This window comes from Apostichopus japonicus, chromosome 21 (assembly GCF_037975245.1).
Source record: "Apostichopus japonicus isolate 1M-3 chromosome 21, ASM3797524v1, whole genome shotgun sequence".
NCBI classification, from domain to species: Eukaryota; Metazoa; Echinodermata; class Holothuroidea; order Aspidochirotida; family Stichopodidae; genus Apostichopus; species Apostichopus japonicus.
Genome location: NC_092581.1, coordinates 20,775,866 through 20,801,461, shown reverse-complemented (window position 1 = coordinate 20,801,461; position 25,596 = coordinate 20,775,866). Strand labels below are relative to the sequence as shown.

Genomic DNA, 25,596 nt, shown 5'->3' with positions numbered 1-25,596 from the left:
GTTAAGAGAGGCATGCGAAATCAATGAAACAAGTTGATGTTCTATAAATTACCCAATAATGCAAATATTTATGTCTTACCAGAGCATCCATATTCATCTTCTCCATAGTAACAGTCACCGTAACCATCGCAAACAGAGTACGATGGGATGCAGGAACCATCATAGCAGAAGTAGCTGTCAGGATCACAAGTGCCTGAAATATAAGGATTTATGAGTATATCATAATCTATATATATATAATTAATTAAGTGTGACTCCATAACTGTTTCAAATAACAAAGACGCGTTTAGAAAACATTCTCTTCACAAGGCCAGTATAATACATGAGTTTGTTAAAATTGGTCGAACTATCGTAACTATCTTAGTTTTGATCTGTTAAACAGAGGTAGAGGTAAACATGGTAAGTTCGTCTAATTATTATTGAAGATAGCTATGTTTATATGCAATAAAAAGTAAGGAAACAACATAATATGTCACTACAACGATAAACCTCACTTCTGACTTTGTTAAATAGCAATAACTTTGTCCTCAATATTATTCACCATTATTTACGTTTCATAGGGCGTGTCATCTACCTATAAGGACCACCTTTGTCATGGAGTTGTTCAATGCACAGAATAATTAAATCAACAAGTGGAAAGTGTATATATATATATATATATATATATATATATATATATATATATATATATATATATTTATATATATATATATATATATATATATATATATTTATGTACATATATATATACATATATATATATTTATGTATATATATATATATATATATATACATATTGAATTGTATTAAAATGGAAAATCCAGAACAGTGAAAAAACTTGGTTATGTACGCTGATTGTATGTGCAAAGGTTCGAAACCGATAAGGAAGGTCGTATTTCCACTGTATGCGTTTTTCACCTGTATCGAACATTACTAGTTCTGCTTTGGTGACACATTTACTTTACTCTAGAGATCAAACACGATGCTAACCAACTCGAAATCATTTGTGATTTTTAAAGCCGGATATCGAAAGAGATACTTTGAACCAACTTTATGTTAATGAAATAGAGGTAAACGACAAAGGCAAATGAATATATATATATATATATATATGTAATCGAAATCGCAGTGAGTCGGACACTCCAAAACAGAAAACAAACTTCCATCCACCACCGGGATTCGAACCCGGGCCTCCCGCCCTAAATGCGGACGCCCTAACCACTAGAATATGGACACTAGTTGTATCTCCAGAGGTTTTATATATATATATATATATATATATATATATATATATATATATATATATATAAATATATATATATATGTATTATATATATATATGGGTGATCATGCACTGAAGAAGAGCTAGTTTTGAGAGCTAGCTAGAAGAAGAGCTAGTTTTCGAAAGCTCTACAACAACCAGACATTGGCTGTTTTACTTCCAATCACTTACCTAATATATATATATGTATAATTATGTATATATATATATATATTTATATATATATAGGCCTATATATATATGTATATATATATATATATATATATATATATATATATATATATACTCTCACTCGACCTGGATTAATATATATATATAATGGTACAATTAACATATTTACACAACATTATTCATTATGTCTCCGTTGTCGTTTCTTAGTTACTGTACCTTCACAGTGTGGTTCATCAGGGGGTATCCATTCTCCATGCAGACAGATGGCAGTAGACGGACCCACTAGATTGTATCCCCTTGGACAGAAATACCATAGTGATGTTCCGCTATCGTAGGTATCAAGATCAGGTGTAGGAATCACATTTGCGTCATTTAGAATGGGTGTCGAGCATTGCGCAGCTGTTTATATAAAACAAAGGTTTCTTTCATTGAATTTGCGACATTTTCACTGAATGAAACAAATATGAACAATGAATACATTATATACAAATATTATTGTCGTTGTGAGACTGATATTAATGTCACTAGTATGCCTAGCTCGTCATATTGTGGGCATTTATCTTTAATTTACTGTCGCACAAAGAGAGTTTAACCGTGAATCAATAATGGTGAAAGATGCACTGGTATGATAACAGTTATCGATAAATATAAAAATAAAACAAAGAAGACAACAAAGTGGACGGGACAATGCCATTTGTACGACAGAGAAAGCTGATCAGAGGTAATCCGTGAAGTATTGGAATTCTAAAATAATTATTGAAAGACATTTCAAAGTTGTTTTCAAGACCATCCAAGATATTCTCAGATATTTAGGAACGGTTACTTGGACAATTAAATCTCTCAGAATGCTAAGAGCACGGAGATAAAATGAAATAGTAATCATTGTAAAGTCATTTACAAGTAAGGATTTGCGACGGTAAAAACACATTACATTCTTAACTTTATGTCATTTTCCTCTTTAAATAGTAGTAATGAGCTCTGAACATTCGGTTCCTTGTTTTTATATAATTTAAAGATAGACAGAATAACAATGATCGACTCGTGGCCAATAGCTTGCATATTTTAACCGTACGAGGATACGACTTCCTTCATATTTAAAGATTAGCTAGAATGCAAGATCATTCTATTAAGTACAAGAGGATATTGAAATCTGCTAAAATATGCAGAATTTGTACGTAAGGTAATAAAACACTTGTCTTCATTGGTTTATTTGTTCTGTTCTGATTCAACGTAACGTATGTGTTTAATACCAATGTTATGGAATTTCTAGAGCTCTACATATTCGACTTAACAAACAAAACTGTACTTGAAAACGGTCCACTTTACGAAACCATACTTCAAGGATTGCCACCTGAAATATACGGCTTCGTGAAAATATCATTCATAAAAGCATACCAGAATGTAAACTTGCACTGAAGTGAACCAGACAAACAAGGCTTAGGTGTTATCTACAATAAGTACAAATTGTTCACGACTTCCCAATTGGGAACTGCTTGCATTTAATGATAAATATGGCGACATTCGATTATACCAAACGTGCTTGTAAACAATACTGCCCTCAGTCTAGCATAATAATAATAATAATAATAATAATAATAATAATAATGATGATGATAATAATAATAATAATAATAATAATAATAATAATAATAATAATAATAATAATAATAATAATAATAATAATAATAATAATAATAATAATAATAATAATAATAATAATAGATGTATATATAACATAGTATACATGTATAACATAATATACTGGATTCTACTAACGGCAAACTGGTACATCATCTAATACTCCGTTGTTGCAGGTGACAATGAAAACATCAGACGAACTCCCGAGACCACATCTAATCGCTTCTGCATATCCATGGGGAATACGTTGGGTAGTAAACTGGTCATTGAAAACATAGTTGGACGGCAGTTCGCAGGACACTACAATGTAATAGGTAAAAAATTAGTATTAAATACTTTACAATATCTTATTTCAGGATTTTTTAGCACTGATTTGTTTACCAATATAGTTATTGCTGTGTAAAAGTGGACTCCGTTGATCACACCCTATATGTTGATGGTATGCTTTGTTCAATTCAAAACCAAAAAAATAAAAAAGGAGTAGTGATATCCTTATAGCAGCTAAAGATCTAAATGCAATAAAAATAGTAATATTAAATTATATTAAAAGTTCTATGTTATGAATAAGATATGAAATGTATTCCATAGATTTCAAGGTCGCAACATAGGTATATAAATGAGACTGAAATGATACCCACAAGGGCGTAGGAACCGGGGGGGGGCTGGGGGGCGCCAGCCCCCCAGTGAAAAATGTGGAGGGGAGGAAGTATCATTCCGCCCCCCCCCCCACTTCGCAAGTCAGAAAACCCCTTTTTAATTTCCAAATAAGAAAAAAAATCTCATTTGGAGCACTAAATTGCATCTAAGGCCAGTTGAAAATACAAAATTAAGTTTACAAAATGGAGTGGGTGTTGAAGTGTGCTATTGCACCTAATTGCATCTGAGGCCACCTGGAAATGCAAAAAATTCCAAAGGGAAGGGGGACACCCTCTCCCCTTAGACCCCTCCCCAGGCCGGCCATCAGTCTTCAGCCCCCCCCCCCCACTCAAAAGTACTTTCCTACGCCACTGGATACCCATATCACAGGACCGACATCAGATATAATACATGGATTAAATTCATATTTCAGACTAGCTCATCATACTCGATATGTTGATGTTAACCCAGCTAGATTTAAAGAAGGATGCAGTGTCCTATACTAAATGAATGACTGTAAATTTACTAAATTATCGACTGACTAATTATACATGCGAACACTTATAAATACGTTTACATTTTTATATACTTGAAAACATATATTATTTAGAGTCTTGTAGAATAGCTCACCAAAACATTGATACTGAGAGTGTTCTTCCCAAACGCCATCTTCACAGGAGACAACAGCTGAACCACTACCAGTAAAATTTTCAGGACACGAGTGAGACGCGAACTCACCGTCCAGTATTATATTTGTTTCGACTCCATCAGGATTCGTAACAATGGCGTTCGGCCCGGCGTCAGTAAAGCAAGGTGCTGTGTGTTCAAATTAATTTGCAATTATTGTAACATAAAATGAATTTACTGGATATATATTGATGATAGATCGTTTGTAAAGTGTGTTGAATATGCCGTCCCCAAAATACTTGAAGATTATGAAAGCTTTTATAATACATTAACTTATGATATCGGTTAAGCACCTGCCCCAACTCTGAAAGATGGGAGAGTCAGGAGTGTATTATTGCTCAAACCATAATATTTCAACAAAGAATGCCCTCCATATCAGAGCTTAATCATTCTGGAGGAAACTTTTAGTTAGCAAAAGGCCCCATTCAATCGAACTTTAAAGCTTACATTTAATTTGCCTTACCACCGGTTGCATTTTCTTATACTACTCGACATTTCGACAAAAAGTCGATATGTTTCACTTGACATTTCGATGAAATATTAAAAGAAACGGACAAATTTTCAGGAATAAGTAAAATTTTGATATAGAGTCAACATTTTGAGAAAATGTGGAAGTAACAAGTTAAACCTACTTCTCGGGTATACCCCTAGCTTCATCAATTCTTCTGCCCGTATCTTTAACTTACTTCTAGGGAATACCCTAAGCTTCATTAATTCTTCTGCCCGTTTCTTTAACTAACATCTTGGGAATACCCCAAGCTTCATCAATTTTTCTGCCCCGTATCTTTAACTAACCTCTTGGGAATACCCCAAGCTTCATCAATTGTTCCGTCCCGTTTCTTAAACTATAACTTCTTGGGAATACCCCAAGCTTCATCAACTCTACTGCCCGTATATTTAACTTACTTCTAGTGAATAATCCAAGCTCCATCAATTTTTCTGCCCCGTATCTTTAACTAACCTCTTGGGAATACCCTAAGCTTCATTAACACTTCTGCCCGTATCTTTAACTTACTTCTAGTGAATACCCTAAGCTCCATCAATTTTTTTGCCCCGTATCTTTAACTAACCTCTTGGGAATACCCTAAGCTTCATTAACACTTCTGCCCGTATCTTTAACTTACTTCTAGTGAATACCCCAAGCTTCATCAATTTTTCTGCCTCGTATCTTTAACTAACCTCTTGTGAATACCCCAAGCTTCATCAACTCTTCTGCCCGTATATTTAACTTACTTCTAGTGAATACCCCAAGCTTCATCAATTTTTCTGCCCGTATCTTTAACTTACTTCTAGTGAATACCCCAAGCTTCATCAATTTCTCTGCCCCATATCTTTTTGGTGGCTTCCCACGCCACTGATCTTTTTACGTGACCATAAACGTTTCAAGTTGATTCTTTATGTGTTTGATCTAGCAACATTGTGGAGTATCACATTTGAAGTATTTACATAACATATACGATGATTCTTAAAACAAATTGCTTTATTTTTTGGGTGTTTGCTCATCTTGAGCTTGGTGTGAAGTAGCCCCCATTTTTTTATGCATTTAGAAGTATCAATAACAACAACCAAGCGTGGTTTACTTATCTCTTTACTAACTATAAGGGTATACCACTCAGGATAAAGCAGAACATATTTAACAACTATACATCACTTTATGCTACTCAAGTCATTGGAAATTATCCTGTTTGTGTCGACTTGTGACATATCTGGGCGGTTCTCGTTTATGATTGGTTGGTATAGGATGCGGGAAAGTAAGTCAACGAGAACTCGTTAGAACGGATCTAAGCAATTTCGTGAACAATTTTTTAAAGTTATACAATCATGTTTTTAGAAAGCAATTTATTTAAAACTTATGAAACAAACTCAAGCAAAATTAATCAATCATCATCTACTTTCCTCAGAAAATTAATATCAGGCTTTCATAGCCAATTTTTACATCAGATAAATGGTTAAGCCATTATGGCTCACCTGCATAATGTAAATGTTCTTGCCTTGTCATTTAGATGAAAACGTTTTTGTTTTACTTATTTCCAAAATTTTTGCATTAACAGTATACATGAGGATACTAACCACACATATATGGCAAAATAAATAGTTATGTTAGCTATAGACAATTCGGATAATTGTTGTTTTTTTCTTGGAAATTAGTGGAAAAATTATTTTAACCCAAATAAGTTGACTCCCTTTCGTCCAAGGAAAGACGCCATAGACCTATAACAATATAACTGCACTCAACATACAGTAAAATATCAAATATACTATAATGAAAAGGACGTGAATGATCAATAATTAACCAAACATTGCCGTGATACATTCAATACATCCTAACATGAGAACATACCTGCACAGTGTACATCGTTGGGATGTGGATCCCAATTACCGCTGGAATAACACCAATAGAAGTCTCCAAAAGATGAAATTCTGTAATTATCATCGCAAGTGCATGCATAAAACACTGACCAGTGACCGTAACATGGAGGGTTAGTAGGACCCCACGGCTGAAAGGTACAGTTTATGTGTGGATCCATTTGTGTTTCATCCAAGTAACATTGAGATGAAGAGCATTCTGAAGATGATAATTGCAAAACATTTCTGTAAAGTCTGAGTATGTCATGCTTAAATCAACAAGGTCAAAACTTACCGGTACCTCAATATTGCCTCAATATACCTTAATATACTTCAGTATACCTCATTATACCTCAATATTGCCGGAAAATGTATTCAACACTTGAAATATTGTAATTCAAACATGAATGGTTCTTCCGAGCAAATCTAATTGCTATAATTTAAAGGAAAAACAACTAAAACGAAACCAAGAACAGTTTTTAACAGTTAACTTGCCATACTCTGTGAAACGAACTAGTTAGGATTCCCAGTATTTTGTTTCAATGAAGAACCTAGAGGATTGGGCTAAAAATCGACTACTAAAATGGAAATAAAGTAACAAAGCATCGACATTTATCTGAATAATACAATTGCAACTGATTTTATATACGCATTGTTCTGATATAGTCCACTTTAAGTTAAAGAAGCCGATTGGTAGGCTGAAAGGAGCTGAAACGATTATGTGTTCTTTCATCGTTACTTTAAGGGGCGTTTTCTGTTAATGTCTCGTGCTGTCGTATATGACACACACTGTGGGACCTGTTACATGAAGTATGGTTAAAACTAAAGGAGGATATGTAGGTATATGTGAGAGAATACCTTAATATCATTCATATTACACTGTGAACATATAAGTAAAATCACGTAGAATTTCTACGTAGAAATTGTTGATCTACCTAAAAAGTACTGTTTGTGAACAATTTGGTTCTCTTTTGATCACTTTCGTCATGAAACAGTAAATAAGCAGTAATAATACATAATTCTGTAGACGCCTAGTTTGCAGAGAAACAAAACATGTTTCGTAGGTATGATACGAAATTTGTCCTTTTTTTAGCATGCTGTAATGAAAGAGAGCATATTTTTGTCGAGACAGTATTTTGTCGTAGACATACTGAACGCTGTAGAATAACAGTCTCTCTGTTGATAAACGTATTTTGTCGTGAATTTACGAGAGTTTCCCTTTCCTGACAATTTTGTTTTAAAACAGATTTCAGTTTGTCACGAAACAGAATTTTGTGGTAGGGATACTGACCTATGTAGAAGAGCAGTGTCTTTGTATATTGAGAAAACAAACATTGTTCCGGTAATATACGAAAATACCCTTTCTGGCCAATTTGAATTAAAAGAAACTACTTTGCCACGACAAAGAACGTTTCTTGTAGATACAAAACATTCATAGGACAACAACATAGAAATCTCAGATATATGACAATTTACCCTTTTTACCATTTTGTTTATAAACTGACTTATTTTGTAATCAAGGACGCCTTTCATTAGAGGTGGGGGTGGGGGTGGGGGAACGGGCCCTTCACTTGAGTTCAAAACATAGGCATGGTAGGGGTGCAAAAGTGCCCATCGCCATCTGACTCCTAATTGGGCTTCGCCCCTTGGCCCCAAGCAACCAGTACGGTGCAGCTAGAGGTTGCACGCAACGGGCTACACAATTGACTGTGCCAACCAAATATATTTGGTCTTGCACAGGCGTCCCTCACCGTAGCCATATGAATGATGTAGAACAACCCCCTTCCTCTGAGATAATCAAGTCATGGGTTGTTATAAAAATATAACTGACTGAGTTACTTCCAGGGCAATCGCAAGGACATAATTTAGTGACATTATGGCTCACCGCAAAGGGCGAACAGGGATACCACGAAGATGTTGAGAATAGCACTACAGTTTTAACTAATTTGTTCTTTGAGTGGGCTCCCCCACTCCCCCATTGCTGTCACCGTTTGGTCCCCACTATTCAGGATTCCTGGATCCACCCTTTGCCCACCTTATCACTATGGGCATTTTGTTGGGAACAAGATCACCATAAGCCGGCCCCAATAATGGGCGACTGTAGGAGACAAGGGCCGGAGCCGCTGGCGAATCGAAATAGCGAAAATAGGCTTAGCCGGTATTAACATTGACCTCACGTTTGGCAGTCTGAACAATGACTCGTCATTTTTACATATAAAATACCTGATTGTAATATGTTGATCCGTTTTTAATCTCTTCTACCAGAAAAAAAACTATTCGTTTTGAGTTTCACTGGGCCAATTCAAGACGACTTGTTATGACTTATTAGTTGATGTAACATAATTTATTTGCTCTCTCTGTACCGTATCCCTTGTTACATAGCTTAAATACCGTGCATGTGCTATTAAAGTCTGGGATTTTCGATCCATATCCTAGTACTTTAGAACTGTGGTTAAACTAACCTGTTTAAATACGATTTGATAATTCGCTGTACTATTAAAGAAAACAAAAATAAAGCATGCAGTACATGGAACAATGAGTTGTATATCTAATACAGCACTGAGATGACACAATTCCTTTGAACCTATGGAGGAAGCATAAACGTTCCAAGCAATGGAAAGACATATTCCCTTCTTCTCACTTCCGGCAACTTTAATAAATCCTATATCGAGTTTTGTTCAAATAATATATTTTATGAAACTATAATTTATAAATACTTTGCATTTGAAAATGTCGGCGTCATATTGAATTGGGCGGAGATGCTTACCTTAATGATTTCAATTGAAAACTTAACAAATTACGTGGATGGATGGCATAGTTATCTTTTTAGATGTCTTTTTCGACCCCCCCCCCCCTACTGTTTGAATACTTAATCCTCAACCAAGGTAACATGTGGCATGAACTCATTTTATGAAATGAGTTATATGGACAACCTATAGTTAATATACGTTTTAGAGATTTCCTGGTGTTAAAGACATGTTGGTTTGATGGTAATCAATGAAGAATGCAGAAAACGGTTCTCTTTCTTTTGTCGAACGATATGCCGTATTGCAGTTAAAATTCCGAAATATGTTGCCCGTTTTAATTTCCCATCAATGCCATTTTGCGTGTTGTCTGGGAGGAAACATAATTCCCAAGTTAAGGTGAGATCGGCTGTCATTCGGTAATTATTTAAAAGAATGAAAAGTTTACTTACGTGAGTCATCGTCCCCTGATGCTGCCTTAGCCAACAGACAAATACTAAGAATCACAAAGTGATTTAGTTGGGGAAACATCCCCATTTCTGTTCTGTTTCAGGTGTGTCTTTCTTTCTTGATTTTAACTTAAAAGAGAAGAATGTCCCTTACAAGCAACTGAACCAAAAGTGTTATGATCAGAGAAGACAGTCCTGAGCAAGCGGTGAGTGTGTTTCGAATCACGGTACGAGAAACCTCAGTCCATTAAGTTCTTCTCAATGTGAAACTGTATGGGCTCCAAATTGTCCGCAATGCACCTTATATACTCCACATATTGCTCATGATTTTATAGCACAACTATCGATGTTTGCAATAAGTATTACCATATACGGTTAGAAAAAGTACACTTGTTCTGCACTTAAACCTATACCGACAATGGAAGACATACCTTTACCCTCTGTGTAAACAGTTTGATATATATATATATATATATATATATATATATATATATATATATATATATATATATATATATATATATATGTATGTATATATGTATATATATATATATTTATATATATATATAAATATATATATGTATATATATATATATATATATATATATATATATATATATATATATATATATATATATATATATATATATATATATATATATATATATATATATATATATATATATATTTAAAACAACTCCCTGGTCAAACAAGAGTGTATCTTGTCACAGGTTAAGATGTTTTCATGTTCCTCTTTTCACGATAATATTACCTCTGGCATTCCAGATAATGTATCTTCTTTTGTAACTTAGCAATATTTAAAATTTCTACAGATTTAGGCAAGTTGGTTTATCAAATGTTCGTAAGCCCCTTTGTTGACGCCAGTAATTAACCATAACATATTATTTGGATTGAGTCAGTCTGGAAAAGAAAATATACAAAGCATACGCATTTAAGTACATCAACTATCAAAGTGCGCCTGAAAAAGGTCCAGAACAAAATAAGACGTATTTATCCTTTCAGGATAACTTCTGCTCTCCATCAAGCTCACAGAGGTTAATGCTCAAAGAGCTTTGCTAGAGGAAGTCATTTGCATCATTAGTTATTCCTTTGCATTCGAAGTATACCCCTTGAAGTATTGCGTAAGAACGGCATAGCTTCGAATACCACTGCGTGAGTTCATTATACAACTTTGTAATAAACGTGAATATGCTATAAAAAATATCACGGAATGCGAATATATTAAAGCAGAGGATTGCGTTGTTATTGCAAAATCTCGACTTTCAGGAAATAAGTTTGCATTTTTTCGTTCTTCAAACAATGTTTATGAAATAGCAGGTAAAAGACAAATAAAACTTAGTCAACATACAAAGAATATTGTGTTTTGCACTTACGAAGTATCTTGTGCTCTTCGGTCCACTTGAAGACTTTTCAAACATTTGAACAGAGTTAACTCAAGTGAAAAATCAAGATATAAAATATTTATATGTTTTGTTACATGATTTGAATTTTGTTTTGTCGTATAATCACATAAGCTACAGTTTATTTCATGCTTTGTTGAAAGATGGCAAGTAGTACAAGTTCCAGGCAGACTGACGATAGGTCAACTAATATTTTGTATTTTCAGAGCAAGATATTTTCTTCCCATGCCATCCTTACAATTTGTTTTTATTTTACATATTAAGTTATACTTATTTCATTGCAAATTGCATAACATTGTGCCTAATATTGAATTTAAATTCATCCTTCATGTTGAGTTTTGCATCTTTTATGAGCGGGCGCATTAATTACTTAGATTTGAAAGAGGCTTTCTCTGCGTGCGAGAATATTTTTGATTTCACCTATGATTAACCTAACATGTTGCTTTAAGATACTGTTAATTTTTTTCCCTTTATTTGTAAGACAATTTCGCTTGGTATATATTTATAGGTCCTCTTTCAATTTGTCTTATGTATAAACTTACCTGGATGATTTGATCAATAAAAAACAAATAAAAAAGGTCAACTAATACTCGATTCAGACTGATACTATATGTACCCAAATGCACAAATAGAAACAAACCAATTGAAAACACAATGGTATCTCTACCTTGTAGGTATACACTATGCTTAATGCAATGACTGACTTACTAAATATACTTACTGAAGGTGAAAGGAACGTTCATATTTCCTCCAAACGGTAGTTAATAGTTATCCATCTCTATTTTCATGAAATAGTGAATGATACTTTAATCTCTAGAGGTTAAAATTGGTAGATGAACGGATCAGCAAACCTAAGAGGAGCATCACATTGCAACATATCACACCTAAAGTTTTCAGTGCAATGCTTATATCAGTTGTTTAGAAATTTCAAGATTTTGACAGCAGCCACCTTGACATTACCCATATATAATCAGAAATAGACACTGTATTGTTCTTAAGGAGTTGTATCTTCTGAAAAAATACTTGACGAACACGGCAAACATATCATTGCCTTCAAACAGAACATTTTACATCGCTGTGCTTTTTCCATCTCATTTATTGGCTCACATACGTATAATTGTCAATACAAATTGTATTTGTGACTAACATAATTGGCCATTAAAATGAATACTCTATATCAAATATACTTGACTGAAAATGATTGTTATTTTATTACTCCATTTCCGAACTACGTATGCATTACGTATACTGATAAATGTGTTGGCATTGGAAAAAGCTATTGGAATTGAAATTATAAATTGAAATAAAAGTACTACAAAGCTAATGTCGGAGGCATTATCGATGGAAAAATGACTAGATTCAAGAGACTACTGTAACAGATAATATTTCACCTGCTTAATGCAAACCCTAATGAAGTAATTAGAAATCTTTTAAAACAGTATAAACCCTAACTTTTCATTACCAAAACTTTTCTGTTCAGTGCATACAAGCTTTAAACGCAAGTGAAGAATTATCAAATAAGGACGGCCTTTATCAGCCATGGAATTATCAAATATGAAGGAAGGCCTTTATTAGCCATAATATTATCAACTTAGAAGGACGGTGATCTTTCCCTCTATAGTTTATCTTTATGAACATTAAATACATCCAGGAAAGCTAGTTTTTCAGCTTTGTTTTTACAAAAAATTAGAAACAATTCCACAACCAAAGCAATAAAGAGAATACATAAACAACAAATTGTAATGTCCTAGATATTTGAAGAAAAATATATATATATGAAGATTTTCATAATTCGCTAAGCTTTAGATTTCAACATGATTCATTCTGTGACAAACTTTTTTTCAGTTCCAGAATCTAGTACAATAACATCAGGAAATTATATTTGCTTGAGATGCCCTTCTTTAAAACACAGTATCTCAAAAATGGTTAAAAGTGGAATTATGTCAAATTTGTTACATTGATTGGTCATTGACAGTGGATAAAGTTCAATTGTGTTCGGCAAAGATAATTTGATACAGTAAGTATGGTGCAAATCATTTGGCTGAAGGTAGGTTTGTGCCATTTGTATTGATAGAAATAAATTTCTAAGTCAATATGAGATAATGTATATAAAATGCATTAGAACCACATAACAATGCAGTTTTTGTTTTCTCACTTTTCAGCCCTCTACTGCTGTATATCTTTAACTTGACATGCAAACCATATATGGGACTGGACAGTACCAATTGATGGCGGATGGTGCGGTAGTGGCCACTACTGAGGAGTTTTTAGAGCTGTTTCGATGTGGATGTCATCATTTTATATTTTCAATTTGGCATACCCCAGGTCCTTGGTTAAAGCCCTTCTGTTTTGCCAAAAAAAAAATATTGAACATTCAAGACAATACTCCAACACCAAGAGCAGTGGTGACACTTGTCCACAAACTACATACGTTTAACATGACTGGATAGATGCTTCTATCTATCTTGGCAAAGTTGTTATTTCTTTATGCATTAGTTCATGTAAGACCCAAAGTGATGATCAAAATGGTGCTTAAATGTTATTTTGTGTAGAAAATTTAAGCGGAGATAATACAGAAATACTTGTGTCCATACCTTTTTCTTATTAAAAGTTATAGTATTTGTTATTTCACTTTTTTTCACAACTTAAACATAGTGAGTAAAACCTGACCTTCAATTGTAGTACCTTATGGCGACAAATGGTCATTAAATTCTTTTGTATTTCCTATATAATTTAATTGCGTTTTATGTAAACAAAACATGGTTTTCTGACCTTGAGAAAATCATATGTTGTTAAGGTCAATCAATGGTTGCATAAGGTTGATGTCAGCTCTTTAAAAGTTAAGGGTGTAGAGAAAATTGACTTCATGTAATCATAAAGAAAAACACAAGCAGTGTTTTATTAGTCTTACTGACAGCATCACCCATGTCCGTTGACTATGTTTATTTTAGCTTTGCTAAAACTTAAAAATTACATAACTCAAGAATGAGAAATGGTATTAATGTAGTTTTTCAAAAGATTGATGTTAAAAATAGTTTCTATCAAATATCTTAAATAAAAATCCACGGGAATATTCCTTTAAAGAACTGTTGGGGTGCTAAGATTGTTTGATGTGTTGTGGTAGTTTAATTGCAATATTCAAGTTTTGATCGTTGTGCTGCTTTGACTAGACAGCAGTTTCTTATCATTTGTTTGATCCACTTCTGTTAGTTTTGGAAATGAGCAGCATTGTATGGCAAATAAAGTTGTTTCATAAAATATCTTAGAATTAACCCCTTTTCTTATATCATAATATCATATGTCCAGTAAAGGCAGCTATTCTGTAATGTCACTGAAATGCAACAAATGGTTTAAAAATTCTCAAAATGCATCTTTATTGCTAATATCTTGTTATTGAATAGAATTTGCATCAACAGAATTAAAGATCAAAACCATTCCCAATATTTTCCCTCATGGACATGATCCACATGCAATTGTTTCTTTTGCTGGCTGGACTAGGTTAGGGTTATATATCATTTACTAGTTTGAGCTAGTCAGAACCAGCTGGACTATCCATACATTAGTCCAGTCAGCTTGACACCAAACTGACACCATCTGGACTAATTAAAACCTAGTCATGAGACTAATTTAGCTAGTCAAGCAACTAGGTTAAATAAGTCACCAGACTAATCAAGCTAGTTATCAGACTAACTAGGTTTGTCAAGACTGGCACCATCTGGACTAGCTTAAAGTTAGTGTGACTGACTAACTTGGGTTTTGAGTGTAGCCGTCCTGACCTAGTACGATTCAGCAGAGAGAGGCTGTCGATGCAACTCGTTTGCACCATTCAACCTCATGGACTCAACATTCAGGGAGGGCATGACTAACTTTTCTTCTGCTCCCTTCTCCCCTTGTTCCCCCATTCACTCCTCTTCTCATAGCTCTCTTCCACCTTTTTTTCTCCACACATTTCTGTCTTTGTCCTTCTCCAGTTGATTCCCTTCCCCCTTCCCTTAATCCTCTCTTTGTCCCTCCACTGTTTATCTCCTACCTCTGCTCTTCCCCTGTTGGTTTCTTTCTTTCTTCTCTCCATCCCTTGTCTACTAATCCCTTTACATCTATCTCATGGTGTTCACTATGCTCATTAACCTGTCTGTATTCTGTGTGTGTTTTTGTCCCTTCTGTTACGGTTACTTGTCATTTAGCCTTTGAAGAAGATCCTGCTAGGATCGAAACCTCAGGCCAACTTACCTTTACCCATTAAAACATATGTGACAGATTACTTTCACAGAAATTATCTCATACATAGTTGTATATTTGATATCTTAATAATGTTTTATTTCCCTCGAAAGTACAACATTTAGTTTAGATTTGATTTAAAATCTCTCGTTTAGGTTGTGCTTGTTGTGCATGCGTGAGAGGTCAACTTTATATTATGCTATCTGGATCACAAGAATACGCAGGAAGCAAGTAGTCACTTATGCGTGAATGCCCCATTTCATGACAAGCCATTCCTAAATGAAATTAACCAGTTTCTACTGTTTACAATACAGACTGGATAAAAATCGATGGAAAAAACAAAACTTACATATTTGGCAGTTCTCTCCATCCTCGTCTTCATTTTCGCTGCAATGTTGAATATCATCACAGAGCCAGGATTCGGGTATACATGAACCATCATCACACTCAAACTGTGATGAGGAACACGTGCCTAAAAAGGGTATAATATATATAAATATATATGAATATAAATATATATATATATATATATTATAACGAAAATCCACGTTTACTCCAAAACAAAATATTATTAGAGAAAACCAGAGAAATAAGATATGACTCATAATTGACATATAAGGAGTAAGTTCAAAATCCTGCGGAGGTGGAAACTGAGCGGGGGAGTCTGGAGGAAGTGAGAAGAAATTTAACCTTAAATTTCTTGTGATTCTATTAATGTTCTTCACATTTTCTATTGTGTACTTTGCAAAGAGGGCAATTATGTAGGTGAAACAGGCTCCCGATTCCGCTACGTTTTAATAATCACAAAAAATCTATTCGTGATAATTTTGCAGGATTCCCAGTTTCCGAACATTTCAATCTTCATGGTCATTCTCTAAAAAACCTAACATGTATTTTAATTGCCTCGAACTTCAAATCAACTACTGAACGTAAACGTAAAGAAATCGATTGGATCTTTCGTATTAAGTCTCACATCACCGGCCTCAACAAAGACTTGGGACCCCTTAACAACTATCAGTTCTACAAGCATATGTAATCCGTTCTTTGCTCCTTAATCCGCTTCCTGTATAGTCATGGTTTATTTGGTTTTAATTCCATCATTGCAACTTACACTTATCTAGCGTCATACTTTCATTGTGTCACATTTTGTACTTCTCAGGGGGACCGAAATTCCAATATATTTTCTAAAATTTACTCCTTATTTGTCAATTATGAGTCATATCTTATTTCTCTGGTTTTCTCTAATAATAATGTATATATATATATATATATATATTATCAATTTCCTTAATACATGTGGCCTATGTTCTCACATAGTTATATACTATCAACTTTCTACGAAGACAATAAAGTATTCGACACAAATACTTTGAAACGGGCACACTACTCTTCAGGAAATAGTGTTACCAGCTAAATTGGCAGTTATCAAATGTAAATAAGTGTCAGGTAATGATAAAAAGGAGAAAATAATACAGAAAGGGTTATTCACCACCACAATTGTATTCATCTTGGCCAAGAAGACAGTCAGGAACGTTATCACAAATCCAGGATTCAGGTAAGCAGATGCCTTCACAGATTAAGCTGTTGCTGTGACACGGGAACGAAACTGTCGAGGAACATATCATGCAAAACACGACCGTAAGACTGAGATTGAAATATTTTCATGATCATTTAAAACTGGTTACCTTCAATACGTCTTACGTGCAGATAAACAATACAATTGATTGACATATGAAATAGCTTGTAAGTATTCATTCTACCAGTTGTATTTCTGGCCTAATGCAAAGCTCAGGGCTACCTGCACTGGTTAACGAAATGGAAAAAAGCCCAGTTCGGTAAACAAAATTCATTACACTGTCCTTGGATTTGGATACGACATAAATATATAACTAACTAAAGTCAATTCGTGTGTACTTTACATGAGTTGTAATCTAAAATGCCTGTTACCGTTTGATACATCAGCCGTCAATAGAACAGCCGAGAAACCAATGTAATATTCCTTGTTGCTCATTTCAAATCTGATCCAGCCATTTTCACTCTCTATGATGACCAATCGGGGTTCATCGTATAGTTTGGCAATCGTTGATGTTCTCAAATCTGGATCGTTTCCATAGCCGACGGATAGTGTGTGGATATATGGATTGATGGCCAACTCATAAAACTTAATAACAATATTGTAACCAGGCGGTCCCGAGATAAACCAAATGCAATCTCGATTTCCGATGTTGAAATAGGGATAGAATGGATTGGTGAGATTGTGAAATGTTCCCTCAAGCAGAGTGATGTTATCAGCCCCACAGAAGTCATCCGCTAAGGAAAGTACAATAAATACACTTAGGTTTGTTATCAAGTAGAAAAAAAAAACGAATGATTTTAATTATATTTGTGTTGTGTTGATAAAACCTATTATGATGGAGATACTTGAAGTATGTCTGTGCCACGACGTAAACGTTCATGACAAATACATGATCCACCTCTCCGACCTTGTAAAATGTTGAGTAATAACGGCGATTCAACGAAGCAGCAGAGTTTTGTAAATGCACAATATTCAATAACGATAGAGATTATTTGCATACATTGACAGTTATAACCTCAAGGATTGCTTTTAATAGCGTTCTACGCTATTGCAGGTAATTAGTTGAAAACAGTCGAACATTAATTCCAAAAGATCGCTAGACGTAAATTATGTCACCAGATGTACGCTATATAGATTTACACCAGATTAATTCGAGTTAATGCTTAATTCAGATCAACCATTTCTGTTTTCAAAACTTACATTCTATGCACCATTTCTCACTAGGACGCCCGTACGGTAGAAAAGTGCAGAGGTACCGGTAATCGCTAGAGCATTCGGTGACAACATTTTCGCAGTACTCTCTGCATGGCACAATACCTTCATGACAGCCTTTGAAGAAATATCCACACACAATCGAATTGACCTCATCCTCGTCGCAATATGTCCCAGAAGAATGAGATGAAACATCATGGCTATAATAGCCATAATCATAATGGTCATCAAATACAATGTCTATAATGGACTCTACAACAGATTGAGATGTTGTGAATGTTTCAGAATAAGGCACATTTTGCGCACAACCGGTGTTGATTGATTCACAAGACACAAGTGGATCTGTTGAAAAGAAGTAATGATATCAAGCAAATATATATATATATATATATATATATATAAATGAAAATCGTAATATATATATATATATATATATATATATATATATATATATATATATATGGGAATAACGGTAAAACTGTTAAACAATGCTGCATTTAGGCATTTAGAGAAAGGCTGGATCTTAGGTAAGGGATTGGAAATAAAACAGCTTTCGAGCAAAACTAGCTCTTCTTCAGTGCATGATCACTGAAAGTGACAAGGAGTAGCAGGAATTGAAACTATTTTATAGCGAAGAGTGTCGGCATGGTTGTGAAGTCAAAGCGACTCTCTGATTTCTGCTGAATTGAGCAGGAGTTTTAGAAATTCGGATTATTTTAATCCGATTCCGTCGTAATTGCAAAGGAATTGTTTTCTTTAAATGCAGCATAGTTGTTTAACAGTTTTTCCGTTATTCCTATCTATATGTCTCACTGTTTGTATCTAATTGATCCAACTATGCTTTAAAATGGAAAGCACCTTTGAAACTTTGAAAACGGTTCGATGCCTTTCCGAAAAGCGGGTTAGGTTTCGGCATCACCTTTCCAACTACAGACTAAACCGTAAAAACAAAACGGTACCAAAAGGACTTAAAATCTAGGTCCTTGCTGGTTTACCACTTTCTGATAGCGACAGCTTTGCCAATTGGGGAGGAATCCTTAAAAATGCTTCGCTTGAATTAATGGCTGTGCAAATAAGTATTTGTCGCAAAACCATTCACGAACTTAGCCAGCAAATTGATTCCAAAACCAGAAAACTGCAAAATGAACTCCCCAAGAAGGAGATCGAAAGAATGCTTGACTCCATCTCCAAAATATGCTTGAACCTCTCACATACCCTAGCTTCAAGACAATTTTACAAATTGAAGAGGGATATTGTCACCCAAAGAGAGGTAGTTAAGTCTTCTGGTGAAACCAAACTTGAAACCTCAAAAAGAACCAGGTCTCGCAGATTCCGTCGCAAAGAGATACAGACCTCATGCAAAACCACCAAAAGTGCAGTTGTTACCATTGAATGCCAACTCTCGATAGAAGAAACAAACTTACTCTCCAAAGGTCTATATTTTTGCACTAAACCATGGACGTCGGATAGCCCCTTCACTTATTTAGACAGGGTATTTCCAGGGCCGACAAGTTGAGCCGTGAGGACTTATTAAAATACAAGTCTAAAAGTCCTAACACACGCATTCCGTTCGTTACCAGTTATAACCCCCTCATCAAATCTTTCATTCGCTTCATCAAACAGGAATTTGCTATATTCCAAGAAAATAAGTCTGTAGGAGAATCGTTTAAGGTACCCCGCCCCCCCCCCATTGCTACTATTCGTGAACCCCCAACCTTAAATTTCTTCTCACTTCCTCCAGACTCCCCCACTCAGTTTCCACCTCCGCAGACAATTTTCCTTGTGGCAAACCTAGATGCCTAATATGCCCCCATATTACCCCAGGCACCGTGGTCAGGATTCCCAATGTTGACTTTAGTCTAAGACCCCCTTTCCTCTCTTGTGATTCTATTAATGTTATTTACAGTTTCTATTGTGTAATTTGCAAAGAGGGCAATTATGTAGGTGAAACAGGTTCCCAGGTCCGCTTACGTTTTAATAATCACAGAAAAAAAATCTATTCGTGATAATTTTGCAGGATTCCCAGTTTCCGAACATTTCAATCTTCATAGTCAATTAAGAGTCATATCTTATTTCTCTGGTTTTCTCTAATAATAATAATAATAATATATATATATATATATATATATATATATATATATATATATATATATATATATATATATATATATATATATATATATATATATTTATATATATTTATAAATATATATATTTATATATATATATATATATATAAATATAGATATATATAGGCCACAACTGATCATTTTTATGCATTTCTCTTACATGAAAATAACTTTGTGCCGGTAAAAGAATTTACTGAGCGTTCAACAGCTACATTTACTACCTGGTCAAGTTTACCACCCAGTTATTGTGTTATCCACAGTAACCTTTTTGGAAGTATAACAGAAAACATTAAGCATTTCGATCTCATTCAACCTATGATCACATACATAATGTTTGCAGGTTTTAACTTTGTTAGGTTATTGGCTCTTGTCTATCCTGAGTCCACAATACAGGAAGAAATTACAATCTACTTGTTTTAATTCACGACAAAACGTTGACAGCAAATCCGGACTCACTCAAAACAGCGACGATCTGAAATACGTACCTGCACCCTCCATCACAGAAGCAATTGTTTCCAAGTATCGAGACACTCGTGCATATACGGAAGGAGATTCTGGCTGGGCGCATCCATAACTCCAGCTTGTTATCCCAACAAGTGTCCAACGTCCATCTGACTCTTGACAAACAAGTGGACCACCGCTATCGCCCTGCTCAGAACATTTGATATGAAACTTCATTATACATTTAATCTAGTTTGTTTACATTGTCAATGGACAGTTGATTATAATGCAATGCTTGAGTTTTTTCAATAAGCCGGTTTCATTTGCCTTCATAACCTGCAAATATATTAAAAGGGTTTCGCTGGTATTCATTTGTGAGGTGGCCGCCTCTCTGTTTTTTGCGACCGCCTCGCTAAGAAATATGATAAACATTGCCACCTTACTGTTTCAGAGAAGGAATAAAATATGCAAAAATTGACATCTGACATTAAATTATAGCAACAAGTAAATGTTCTTTTTCTATTTAACATAACTTTTTAACTGATTTATAGTTAGGATGATTGACATAAGGATGTTTAATCAACATTCCAGGCGACCTTGCCCCAGCACCCCCCCCCCCCACCCCAGGTGTACTCAGTTGCTCACTCCCTCCAGCTTTACAAACCACTTAAAACCTCTCACACCAGAAATCCCATTGTAATAACTGTATTTTATTCTATGAATACATAAATTATAATAATATACAGGAGCACATTTTTTCTAGAGAGAAAAAAACTATAAACAAACGGCTTATCTACTACCAAAAGCCCGTGTGGGTTAATAAGCAAAAGTCAGAGGGCCTGACGATTCGATCCTAGCAGGGTGTTTTTCAGAGGCTAACTGTAACAGAAACTGAATGAGATCTTCCTTGGATCCTAAAGTGAGCATTACTGTTGTCTTAGTGAGATATTTACCTGGCAAGTGGATACCATTCCTTCATCGTACCCAGCACAAATCATGTTCTCCGTTATAGTGTTAAAACCTTTGTTTATCAGCTGTTCATAGCAGATTGACCTGTTCACTAGTGGTAAATTTGCTTGGCGAAGGTCCGTAGACACATTACCTGCTCAAATAGAAATATTCATTTAAAAGCAAAAACCAGACGGACTTACATTCAAGTTGAACCTATAGGCTCCTATCTAGACTTAATAGCTTACACAACATAACATTCATTGGAAACTTGTCACACATACAGACCGAATAGAGTTCAATCCAAACAGTCATTCCCGTATAGTACAGTGCGCCAAATCCACGGTTTGAATAGGGTACAGCCCAATACATTGCACGCTCCATCATATGTAGAAGAAACCTCCATTTGGAGAGATGAAAATGCGTCTGAGTGCATTACCTTAGGAAACAGCGTATGATCTGACCAGGACTTGAACTGGCAATTCTTAAACCGCAAGTATATTGTCTCAACCATTTGACCACATCACACTTACGCTTGCTGGTAAAAAACTTAGAAAATGAAAACCTATCAATGACAATGAACACGACGCACTCCCATACTTAATATTAAAAAGTAGTCACAAAGGTACTTTTTAGTCATTTTAAGTCTTGGCTGACACTAACCATTAGCAACTACATCAAAATCAAATTGTCTTAGTGTGCCGTGTAGCACCTAATCGCAGTGAGTTAGCTATATACTGATTGCTGAGAACTAACCAAGATGACTTGTTCGACCCCATCCGGTTGCGTAGCAATTAGTATAGCGTTCCACTTCATCAAAATCATTCCCGTCCGGGAGACAAACTGGTCTTACATAGTAATCAAACTTGACTGGTTCAGCAAGCTTTAGGAGTGCAACATCGTTGTCAAAGATGATTGGATTGTACCCAGGATGCACCATGATGCGTTCTACTGGTCGTCTGACTCGAGTCCTGGCTTCGCTAGTGAGGTGAACCTCACCTAATACTACCGCTTCAAGGTTTGACCTAAATCCAGGATCTCTGTTCAATGTAATTACAAAAGGCTGTCAAAATTCTCTATATAAACAAACAATAAATATGTCATTCTCCTATGCTGTTCATTTTATCTCTCTTAAGAAGCTGCAATTTCTTGTTTAATGAGTACTTAGCAAAATGAATATTTACTTATTAAATTGCATGTCTGAATTTAACAAATGTTGTTTCCCAAAACTTACCCAACACAGTGTGCCGCAGTCGCAACCCACTCATTAGAGATGAGCACAGCACCACACAGAACGGATCTGTATTCAAGCAAGGCTTGCCACGGCCAACTGCCCAATGATGCCACCGTTCCACCAACAATACGAGTTGTTGGAAAGAGAGGGTTGGTACCGCAAAAATCCACACCTGAAGGACATGAGCGTTAGAGAATTGAGTAGTGATATGGGTTAAGCGTAAGAACAAATACAATTTTAGTTTCCGTAATATTGATATGGTTATTAAACAATAAAACATGATATATATATATATATATATATATATATATATATATATATAGCACAATGAAAGTGCAACTAACCAGCGCAATTCAGTTCATCTTCACCGAAATGACAGTCTTGTTCTCCATCACAATGATAAATGTCCGGAATACATTGTCCATCATAACACTGGAAGTCCCATTGTTTGCACTTTGCTATGGGAAATGAACATTTATTGTTGTAACTATAATTCTCATGCATAATAAACTCGGTGAAAACTGAAATTGTTAGGACCAATTTATAGCTGGAAACAAACGCGCAAACGAATACGTTTTTTGTATCAATGTTATTATGTTCATTTTAACATCAAAATCTGTTTCCAAAACTAGAAAGATTGAAAACAATCAGTTGCTGAATCGAAAAAGAATTCAAACTTGAAAACAATTTTACCAAAAGCATTAGTCATGTAGACCACAAGTTTTTCGAAATGAAATTTAAAGTGTGGAAACAATTCATTCAATAATTAGGAATACATAAGGATTCTCTACATATCATATTTTTACTTAATCCGACTACGAAAAGACACATTTTGTTATATAAATGAGCTCATAAATTAACTTTTCTCGTTCTATCAGTTTCTAAGATTACATTATAAATGTCGCCAAAGGTTCATCACCATCTCCAACATAGACAAATTCATATTCACGCTCAACTTTGATAAAATTTAAACTCATCAGGAGTGTTAAGTTTTCAGAAGCTGAGAAAATTATCTTTATTCGATGGTTATTTGGATAGAAGGATGGATAATTGGGGAGGTAATATAGATTTCATTTCATCCTTGGCACCTGTAAAACAAATAAAAGTTAAATAACGAAGAATGGTAGTAAATAATTTGAAATTCAATGTGTCAACCGATCATTATGACTATCTCAAAAAGAACATGCCACAATTGCATCAATATAATAATGAGGGAAATGTCAATATGAGAAAACATCAAACAATTGATATTGTGAAATAATGTAATAAAACCATTTAAACAAATTTTATTTTAATTGTTGTTTCAAATAGACATATAAAATGATTTCGACATTGATATATATATATATATGGTTATATATATATATATATATATATATATATATATAAACACAGAAAACACGAACAAAAACAAATATATATGAAGGTTTTTTCTCTGCATTTTCTGTAAGAGAAGTCTAACAAATCTTCAAACGTGACTTTTACAACATACACGTGCAAGAGATACCGGTTTCTCCATATACTCAATACATAAATAAAAGGATATCCCTATGGCGCAAAACTTTTACACTGGAACACTAAGTTCTAGTGCAGTAGATCCCAATTCAATATTCACGTAGACTCAGGCAGGATGATAACCTCGGGTGGTCTGGTCACTGTATGCAGTGTGGATAACACGGATAATCTCGTGTAGTCCGGTCACTGTATATAGTGTGGATAACACGGGTAATCTTTGGTAGTCTGGTTACTGTATGCAGTGTGGATAACACGGATAATCTCGGTAGTCTGGTCACTGTATGTAGTGTGGATAACACGGATAATCTCGGGTAGTCTGGTCACTGTATGCAGTGTGGATTACAAGGATAATCTCGTGTAGGCTGGATACAGTTTGCAGGGTCGTCTGGAGGTTAAACATTCATAAGGTTAAACAACAACTCAAATGATAATACAATTCTGTAGCGGTAGTCTGAACTACACCTTCACAGTTCGATATTGCTCGTTACTTGTAATCTGTACTCCTTCTTTAATATAAACAATTTGAAAGCAGTGAAAAGAACTTCCACCGCCCACCCCCCCCCCCCAAAAAAAAAAAAAAAAAAAACATGTGGAACTGAACAATTATGGCTATAAGACCTGGTTACCAAAGCAACCACTTTCTCATTGAGAATATTGACCTTTAACAATACAATGCAACAATACTTTGTTATTGTTTAAGCAGTATAAATACTCTGAATACTCTTTCTGTTTATAAACCGAATCACTAACAACAAACAACATCACTTCAGGATATAACAAGAATAAATCATAGTTGGTGGCTCATATCCTACGATAGGATATAGGAACATAATAATGCAGCTATCCTGAGAACGAGACTGGCTCATTTTAATTCATCACAAATGCACATAGTATACAGCTTGAACCACATAGGCTTATAACAATATTGACCAAGCCAGCTAGCATATAG

At 34.8% G+C, this 25,596-nt stretch overlaps 2 protein-coding genes across 5 annotated transcripts in view; both read right to left on the bottom strand.

Moving 5' to 3' along the window:
• LOC139963222 (uncharacterized) overlaps positions 1 to 25,596 on the bottom strand; it is a 166,240-nt gene that overhangs the window by 97,317 nt on the left and 43,327 nt on the right. The gene's annotated exons all lie outside the window — the stretch shown is intronic.
• On the bottom strand, positions 12,456 to 24,469 carry LOC139963234 (uncharacterized). Its single transcript, XM_071963848.1, has 10 exons — positions 23,477 to 24,469; positions 23,133 to 23,304; positions 22,655 to 22,938; positions 21,904 to 22,052; positions 20,995 to 21,157; positions 18,369 to 18,722; positions 17,540 to 17,902; positions 17,082 to 17,198; positions 15,942 to 16,064; positions 12,456 to 13,718 (listed from the first exon to the last, which is right to left on the bottom strand). Coding segments are annotated over exons 1-10 (1,887 nt in total). The 5' UTR covers positions 23,637 to 24,469; the 3' UTR covers positions 12,456 to 13,716.

Coding starts and splice junctions, on each gene's coding strand:
- LOC139963234 (XM_071963848.1), bottom strand. CDS start 23,636: ATGCATGAGAATTATAGTTACAACAATAAATGTTCATTTCCCATAGCA. Junction 22,939..23,132: donor ACTGCGGCACACTGTGTTGG/GTAAGTTTTGGG, acceptor TACATTGAACAG/AGATCCTGGATTTAGGTCAA. Junction 18,723..20,994: donor TTCTGTGATGGAGGGTGCAG/GTACGTATTTCA, acceptor TCTTTTCAACAG/ATCCACTTGTGTCTTGTGAA.